Source organism: Salminus brasiliensis, chromosome 1, assembly GCF_030463535.1.
Source record: "Salminus brasiliensis chromosome 1, fSalBra1.hap2, whole genome shotgun sequence".
In the NCBI taxonomy this organism is placed as follows: Eukaryota; Metazoa; Chordata; class Actinopteri; order Characiformes; family Bryconidae; genus Salminus; species Salminus brasiliensis.
In genome coordinates, this window is record NC_132878.1 from 63,099,787 (window position 1) to 63,109,036 (window position 9,250).

Sequence of the window (9,250 nt, forward strand, 5' to 3'; positions counted from 1 at the left end):
GTGGTCTGAAGGTTAAAGAAGCAGCTTCGGGACTGGTGGGTCACAGGTTTGATCCCCTGAACGGACAGGACGCAACCAAAGTGTATTCAAGGTTATTAATAGACGCTCATATTGTAAGCAGTCCTTCATATTGCACATGGGTAAAGCGTGCAAGGCCATAGATGTTGACCGTTTAAAAAAAATAGTTTAGTGCAGATTTGAAAGAAACGGATGCTGAGTGAAACTTTCTGGCTGTTGAGCAGGCTATTATTTAATTAGTTATTTTTGCTAAAGATGTCAAAATAAGCTTGCTTTTTCTTTTACTGCTTTGCAGGTTTCTTTCAGGATGCTGAGAGCGACTTCAAGAAGGCACTGGAAATAAATGCCAATTTTGAAGATGCAAGACAAAGTTTGCATCAGACAATAGCTGACAGTGAAGAAAAATTAAAAAGAGGATATTGATGGCAGCATACGGCCCAGTCTCAACTAAAGGAACTCTGTAATTCTGATCGTATTGAAATGTTTTGTAAAATTTGATTTTAAAATTGTAAATACTTGAACTACTTGTCATGATTGTAGATTGTAGCATTTTTTAATGAAGCCCTGTGTTACTCAAATTTGCAAGTGTCACAGTAGTTTGCACTTCAGCAAAACCGTACAGTCTGGACTTTGGAACAAGGTGACCTGTTTCAGTCTCTGCACCAACAACATGCTGCCTTTGTACTAGTTAAATCTTTTAACTTTACCAAAGAATGTGACCAACTCCACTTCTTATGGAAAAATTTATTTCAGTGCTTTACTTTCTTCAGCTTGGGACTTCATGGAATGCCTGCTTCGAACATTTGCAAGTTTGAAAATCATATCTCAACCTGTCAGATTTCTTTTGGCTGTTTTGTTATATTGGTTTATGTTGTTTTGACTTGTGTTCTATACAACTTGCATGGAATGGTTGATGATAACATATTACATCCATAGCATTTAGCATTATGAATTCAAGCAACATGATATTTCCATCACAGGGATGAATGTGAATGGTGCCTTTCATTAATCATCAGAAACAGTAGGAGTTGTCATTATTCCCCAAACGCACAGTGGCCATCAAAGCAGATTAAACCTTTGACCTCCGTAAGGCCACCTGAATATCACAGAAACAACTCTGCAGAAGGATACGACCTGATAACTTGACGCTAGAGGGCGCTCCCAAGCGCGTCCCAAATGACATAGGTTAATACTAAGCATTTGAGCGATTTCATACCGAAACATGCCCCCATTTCCACAGCACTGAATGTCTTAGCACTGCAGACCTATTTTTAAAAGCTTTACCACTCCGGTCATAAGACAACTCCACCATCAGTTCTCCACCCACTCAGTAGCAGTAATGTTAATGTACCTCTTACCAAAAAATGGAAATAGGTAGCTATGTCTTCTTTGCCTTTTCAGCGAAATACATCATCATACTTTCCAAAGCTTGCAACTGGTTCATTATTTTTTTTAATCGCTTTATTATTTTATTTGGATCCCAGTTATCTGCTGATCTTGCACATGGTTAGCTCGATAGCAGATAGCAAGTGCACGATAACTAGAGCGAGCTAGTTAATGTTACCTGTTGGTATCAGCTTTATATGCCAGCGTAGCAACAACAATATTAAATCGTTGAACTTAAAAATAAAGTTAAATGGAAACACTTTATCGTGCTGAAAATTATTTAATGAATAATTTTAATGAATAAATTATTTAATGAATTAATAATCAAGGGGGGGAGGGGGTAGTCTGTGTCACGACCCTGGCTCTGATACGATCCCTGCTAGACCACACTGCCTAACAGTATAAAGACTCCAGATCGCCACCTAGTGGCTGGCTGTGTGTCATGACATTTCATTAAACCGGCTCCCATTTTGTGCTACCCCTGCCCCAGCACACCTGACCCAACTCTCTAACAAGCCCTTACTGAGCTGAAGTGTCAAAACTGTTTGGTGGGCCTCCAGGACCAGGGTTGGGGATCACGGAGTCGTGCAACCTAATTCTGCACTGTTTCATGTGAAAACTGTTCACAGTAGAATAAACTCTTTACAGAAGGAAGAAGGCAGGTGAATACTACGGTTTTACCACTACATCTGTTGGGTTAGTCTGAAGAAACGACTAGCTCCACAAGCGCTCATCAGCCTGTCGTGTTGTTGCCTTAACTAGCCCTGTCAATCATCAGCATCACCTGTGCTGGGTTGGGTTGGGATAGTAGGGCTGCCGTATTAGAGAGGCTACTTAACTAAGCGTTGGGAGGGTGGCTTTTTCAACTTCAAGGTTGGCTGTTGTTTGTGGTGGTTTTCACTAATCAGCCACCTTAAAATATTTTTCCTTAACTGGATTATTACTTCTTAATCCAAAAAAGTATGCTCCTCCTGTAGGTCTTTAGCATCATCTGTGTAGGCCTGTAGAAACCACCTTGTTGAGGAGAACACAAGATAAAGTGTATTTTTCCTTTATTAGAAGATGGTATCTCTTCATGGTTATTGGTAAGTTTTGTGAGGGATTTTTTTTTTTTGCTGTTTTGACCCTTGAGCATGTGGAGGAATATCTACTGTTTCTGTGTCAAATTTCTGTAATAGTGTAGTTAACTGTAGTGAGCCTTTGGGGCTTTTTTTTCCTCCAAACTGCAGCACAAAAACTGATTCTAGTTTTCTGTAGAATATCCTGTTTAATATCAGTTTAATAGGTTTACTGTGTAACTAATAAAAAAATGCTAGCTTTTAACAGCTAACTTGTTTCCATCAGTATCTCTTGGCTTGTATTTGCTGCTGTTGTGGCTTCAGCGCAGAACACTTTCAACAAAAGTAAGTTAACTCCAGCTTTTTCACCTTGTTATCGAGCTGTAGCCTGAGCTGCACCTTGTGACTTGCTGCACTTGTGTCTTGCAGGAGCTGGCTTGAATGTGGAGTGTGTTGGCAATGTTATGAGACTAACCTTTGACAAGTCTCTAGCTTTTGGAAATCAGCTTGAAATTGATGCAATCAGTGAGTATGTTTTAAAAATGAGCTCAGGCATCAAATTGTGATTTATTTGTGGTGCTAATCTGAGTTCTGTTGGTTGCTTTCAGATGGTTCACAGGTAGTGCCTTTAACGTCTGCTCTGGCGGCCAAATGTGGCTACAGCATGGAGTGTGATCCTTGGGGAAATACTAAGCTATACGCATCGCTGCTGAGCTGTTTTGCTCAGAACCAGGTAAGAAGGTCTTGATTCTTTCTTTCTTTTTCTTCACATATGCAGTAGGAGAAGATTGGGCTGGTTGTTGTAACTTTCACTCTGGTATGTTGGTCACAAACCTGGATGTGGTATGTATTGGTGAAGTTGTGTATTTTGTATTTGTAAGTACTTCAGTAATTCAGTGTTTGAATTTGTTCATTTCTGGCAGACCACATCTGTAACAAATAATTCATGTTTTTCATCAAGAAAATGACTGACTACCTCATTTGTTAGAGTAATGTCTTGTTGCAAAAAGAGGCTAAAATTGAAGAAACTGTGTGGTCAACTGAGTCCAGGGATGGGAGTCCAGGGACCACCAGCCCTGTCTTCACATAGTATTGTTAACCATTTTTTAACTATTTCCTGTCTCCTTCCCCCACCACTTTTTCTACTTTTCTCTGCTTAACACCCACTTCAGGATGATCGTGTATTTGATATTCAACTGCGCCTCCGAATGTATGGTAACAAAGTGTCTGAGGAAGATCTACATGAGGTCAGACATTCCTGTGAATACAAGCAGTGGGCTTCGCGTGAGATTCTCTGTGAACGCAACTTCATGGAGGTAACAATCAGATTGTTAGGTCTGCGGTTGTTAAAGTCCACCCATCTTATCTAGTCAGGTCACTTGCTTTAACCTGTAACTTGTAAATTGGTCCAGGGGCAACTGCGCTACATCTAAATGTTTGTTCTCAAAAAGCCGGAACCAGGTCCTTGTTTAACTAGGTGGTCTTAGTCTAATTGGTTGGAGTGAAATCTGCAACAGCCCTTTGGTTAAGATTTGTGAGCCGTGTATGCACACTGCTGGGTTGAACTTGGTCCACCACCCAGTGTGATGTAAAATGTAATGAGCATTTTTGTTGTTCTTCTAGGTCTCGGTTAACAGGTTACCACCGGAGTTGTACATGCCTACACAGCAAAGACTAGGCAGCAAGGAAAATGGCTTCAAATCTGGTGCCTTTTCTGAGGTAGTTCTGATAAGTTTTGAGACTCTTGTAGTTTGATTGCATAGACCTACATGCAGCGCATTAGGAAAGCAGGAAATTGTAAGGAATTTACCAGTACTTCAGTTTATATACAATGTGTCAGTAATGGTGAAGTGTAGTGGTTGTATTGGATGGTACATAAAATAAATATTGGTACTGCACTCTTGGGGCTGGATTTACAAAATAATATAACTTAAAAAAAAAAAAAGAATATTAATGAAGACACATTCATAATGTTCTTAAACTCCACCTCCCCCCCTTGCTTTATGTAGCTGCTTGTTAAAACCATGCAGGATGGCAAGATGGAGGAAAAACAAGCAAACTAAGCAATCAGAATGCATTTCCTCCTGTTAGGCTTTGTTAAATGGGAAGCTTGTCTTATGCAGACAAAAGTCTACATGGTCTACTATGTCTGTCTATTTTAAAAGTCTACTTAGTCTTAAAATATTTAAGAATAGCCTGAGAAGCTCTTAGAGCACTTGTGAAGGACAAGATCCCTGGTTCCCATCACCACCACTCTAAAGAATTGTGTGGCAAGTTTTTGCTACAACACAGCATTTTACATCGCAATACTTGGTGACTGTTTACCTCACACAGAATTGTGCAGAAATGTAAACAGAAAATGCCGTATTATCATTTGCCTGGGTTTTGGGCTTATAACTGTCCTGTTTGTAGGCTCCTACGTCCCTGCCTAATGTCTGGAGGATGGTCTTTTACACGCCTAAAGAAAAACCCATGATGTTGGGGGATGTCCTGAAAGCTGGGTATGGAGTATCAACAACTCCGTCTCGATTAGTGCTGAGAAGCCCTTACGGCATGGATGACACTTACTCTCAGAATGTAAGTATGGGAATACAAATTCATAAACACTGGTGTATTTATAGTCCTCTATTTATGTATGTTTTTCTCTATAGGTGAATGGTGTGCAAATGGAGGTCTTTAAACTGACTACGTACTTCAAAAGGGAGTGGTCTGTAACAATGATAGATACTGCTGCTGCCTGTCCAACTGGTAAGCATTTTTTATTTCAGTATGGGGGGTGGGCCTAATCCTGGTCCTGGGAATCTACCCACCTGCAGAGTTTTGCTGCTAACCTAATCGAACACCTGATTCAGGCTCCAGGGTCTGTTGTGCCATTTTAATTGACTCTTTAGTCAGTCTAATCTACATCAGCCTAATAAGGGTCATTAGGACATGCTGTGTCTAGTGTAAATATTCCATGTAGTGACTCATTGTTATTCCAAAATCAAACTGCAGTAACTTCTCTTCATGCATTGAATCCTTAGGAATTTCCACTCAGAGATTGGAGATTTGCAGCCATATTTACACCCTTTTGTACCGTTCTTCATAGGTGGACTCCATTTCACTGATCAAGTAATCACCTGGTACATGCCCAGGTACATTACCCCACTTATGATGTTTCATCAGCATGATCTGCTTGAGCTGTACATGGGCATAGATGGCAAGAGGCTAGATACCACACGGATGAATGCCATGGGCTACACCTTGTCTGTAACAGACTCCCATGTCATAATCTCACTACCTGTGGGTGGACCAGATGGATACTATAAGGTCAGATGTTGCTTTTCTTCCTGCACTCACCTCCTCTTTTTGAATTGAAATGGTCATAACATCCATTCTTTGTTTTAGAGTCATGCACTGAATTATGAGTACCACACTACCTACAGTATTGAACCAATGGTTGAGCTCTTGTGGAGAGAGGGCCAGTCTGATATTACCAGATACAAAGTGCACTACCCGATTACCACACCACCCAAGGCTCAACCACCATGGGTCGTAGACAGTGAGTTCCTTTTGATTCCTGCTTAGAATGGTAATCTCCTCTAGCATGGTTAGGCCTGGCTTTTTCTGTGTCTGTAGCAGATGGTGAGTGATTATCAGACTTTCTTTTTCTTCATTGTACTGGATTAAAGCATATTAACACATTTTACCAATGTGCAGTTGCTACAATTCTGACTTGTTGATTAAAAAGTGCTGCAAAGGGTTACATGATGCCTTGGAGCCAACTTTGGTTCCTTGTACCTGGAGCAAGCTTGGACTTTTAGAAATGTCAACTAGAAATGCACATTACATTTCTCTCCTCTCAGATACTGTGACAAAACTGGGTTTTTTTGATGTGCTGCTGGGTACCTTCCTTCATGACGTTGAGCTGATGAACATCACTTTTTCAAGTGGAGTGATGACTGTGGCAGAGGCCAATGCCAGAGGCATCAATGTGGAGCAGCATGGATTTCCTAATGGCTCCAGGACTTTCTCTGTTAAGGTCCCCTTCTCTGATCCTGTTGTTCTCAAGTCTGTAAGTATACTGTTGGTTGGTTTGGTGTATCTGGAGGCAAAAGTAAAGATTGCGAGGAAGCGAAGTTCTGACATGGTAGCATGCTATAATGGACCTATTCTAATTAGATGCCCCCACTTTACAGAATGTCAATCAAGAGACCACTACCTATACTCTTCCACTCATCTTTGGCTTGATGATCCTTCCTGAATACACACCCTTTCCCCAACCTGCATTGGTGGAGACAACTCTTCAGGACATCAGTGAGTATTTGCATATATGTTTGGCAAAATATTAGACTGTGGCTTAGTGTTTCTACGAGCAAATTCCGTTCTGATGGTTCTTCTAATGATAAATACTTTTTAAATCAATACTTCCTTTTAGTGTGGGTCCCAATAATTGGCAGTTTCATGCCAAACTGATTGCACCAGGGCTTTAAAAGTGACTAATGTTCATGTTTGCTCTCGTTTGTGGGTGTATTGGTGCAAATCTTAGATTTTCTAAATTTCTGACAACACTGGTTGCTTCTGTTCTCCCTGTACAGCTCTGCCAACTATGCGTGGTACCTGTGATGAAGAGCATTTTCTAGTTGTTGTGGAATATGGAAACCAGGGCAAGAACTTCAACATTATGTTGGGCACACAGGACTTATCTGCTGACATTTATACAGAGTATGGTGTCCAGGAGAACTCCACTCACTTGAGCATGACTGTGCCTTTCCTGGCAAATAATATAGTTTTTGAGGTACAGTCCTTCTTTACTTGCCTCTAATGGAGTTTTGAACTCTGAATTATATTTTTTTAAAGTTTTCTTCCGCTTTTATTTTTAGCTGGCTCATCAATCATCCGTGAGGGGTCGCCTGGATCTGCTACTTTGGGATTCGGTCAACAGCTGGCACATCAAGAACTTCTCCTTGGCCTGCAACTTTCCTATTACTATGACTGGTATTTTAAGGTTTTTTATATATTCTTTTTTTTTTTTTTTTTTTTTAACTGTTTACCCAGAAATGTACTTTGTTTCTTGTAATTTTAAAAAATTATTTATTTATTTATTTTTTGGTCTGGGTAATGCCTACCCTTGGCAATGCCCCTATACTTTGTTGTTGGGGAGTTTGTTTAAAATCAGCCTAAGCTTTTCTTGCTGGCTTCTCTTCAGAGTGTTTCTCCAATGGAACAATAACTGCACTAGCGGTGAAGGTGGAATCTGCACCTCTGATGGTTCCCAGCCAGTTGGCACTAAAGGACCCCTCATGCAAACCCACGTTCAGCAACAGCCGCTTTGCCTACTTCTCTTTTGCTGCAAGCAGTTGTGGAACAACTAGAACGGTGTGCTTGTGAAGCCCATTTTTAAATAAGATTTTATTTATTTATTTAGGTGGTTAAAACAGTTCTGTCTTCCCTCCAGTTCTACGATGAGGTCATGGTGTATCAGAATGAAATCTCGGTGGCTAGCAGGGGAGGTGTCGGCAGTCAAGATGCTGCAAAAGGAATTGGAACCAAATATCAGTAATGCTCATTTTGCTTCTGGTTTGCAACATTTCATGTATCTGGAGTTTAACCCTTGTCACTCTTTTCTAGAATGACTGTTTCCTGCTACTACGTGCTAAATGACACCCAGACACTGACTTTCTTCACAAAGCCAGGAAGAAATGAGCCTTTTGCCGAACTTGGTGTTGGAGAACTGCAAGTGAGAATGCGACTTGCTAAGGGTATGTTTCACTGGCAACATCTGTAGCACCCTCTGGGATACCATAGAAACTACCTAGCAATGTTGTCTCAACCACCTTGGATTACTCTAAATGCTAAGCAGCACTAGCAGCTGCTCGCAATCGCATGGTAAAGCTCAATGAGCACTGAACTGCAGTTGTTTGAAATCCATGCTGCTATTGTCTTTATTCGACAGATTCCTCTTATAATTCCTTTTATATGGAGGAAGACTACCCGGTAGTGCAGTATTTACGACAACCTCTGTACTTTGAGGTGGAGCTGATTCAGTCCGCAGACCCTCAAATAGAGCTGGTCCTGGAAAACTGTTGGGCTACTGTCAGTGATGGAGTCTCCACAATGAGCTGGGACCTCATTGTGAATGGGTATGGGTAATTTCAGACCAAAGATCCTTTTTAAGAAGATGTAATGGTGCAGGGCTTAACGTTGCATCTCTGCTGCTTTTTGAACAGCTGTGAGAATCTTGACGATCGTTACCAAACCATTTTTCACCCTGTGGCCTTGGAAGACCGGGTTCCATACCCTCCCCACTTGAAGCACTTTGAAGTAAAGATGTTCACTTTTGTCAAAGATGAGACAGTACTCAGAGATCAGGTACCTTTACCAATTCTTATCAAACTAAATTGAGTTTGGGAGAAAGTTATTTTTTTTTTTTAAATTGGTGTACAGCTCAAAAGATTTGATAGACATTCATAGGTTGGTAATTCACTTTTCCTGCCATTTTTAAAAACCCTCTTTCAGATCTTTGTTCATTGTGAAGCTGTGCTCTGTGACCTCAACCAGACTGATGCCATCTGCAAGAGACTGTGTCCCTCGCAACAAAAAACAACCAAGAGGGGTATGATCCACACTTGCTTCTCTAAACTTTCTGGATCTCTACCTGCTTTTAATCTAAACAATGCATTTTATTCCTGCCTTTATTTCCAGGCCGGAGAAGCACAGGCCAGGAGTGGCTCCCCAGGATGTACGTCTCGTCTGGAAAAGTTGTGCTCTCCACGTTTCGTTCAGATTTAAATAAACTGTTGACTTGA

At 40.9% G+C, this 9,250-nt stretch overlaps 2 protein-coding genes across 2 annotated transcripts in view; both read left to right on the plus strand.

The window, feature by feature from the left end:
* ttc32 (tetratricopeptide repeat domain 32) overlaps positions 1-1,507 on the plus strand; it is a 3,084-nt gene extending 1,577 nt beyond the window's left edge. Inside the window, exon 3 of the mRNA XM_072685866.1 lies at positions 314-1,507. Coding sequence (XP_072541967.1) covers positions 314-441 — 128 coding nt within the window. The 3' untranslated portion in view covers positions 442-1,507. The remainder of the gene's footprint in view (positions 1-313) is intronic.
* A 143-nt stretch (positions 1,508-1,650) lies between these two features.
* Positions 1,651-9,250, plus strand: zpax1 (zona pellucida protein AX 1). The gene is made up of 20 exons (XM_072674986.1): positions 1,651-2,807; positions 2,892-2,987; positions 3,071-3,195; positions 3,635-3,778; positions 4,086-4,181; positions 4,875-5,039; positions 5,114-5,210; positions 5,551-5,771; positions 5,850-6,003; positions 6,308-6,516; positions 6,641-6,758; positions 7,040-7,239; positions 7,325-7,439; positions 7,651-7,820; positions 7,900-8,000; positions 8,073-8,203; positions 8,398-8,584; positions 8,672-8,813; positions 8,961-9,057; positions 9,147-9,250. The coding sequence occupies exons 2-20, from the start codon at positions 2,927-2,929 to the stop codon at positions 9,248-9,250; spliced, it is 2,637 nt and encodes an 878-aa protein (XP_072531087.1). The 5' UTR covers positions 1,651-2,807; positions 2,892-2,926.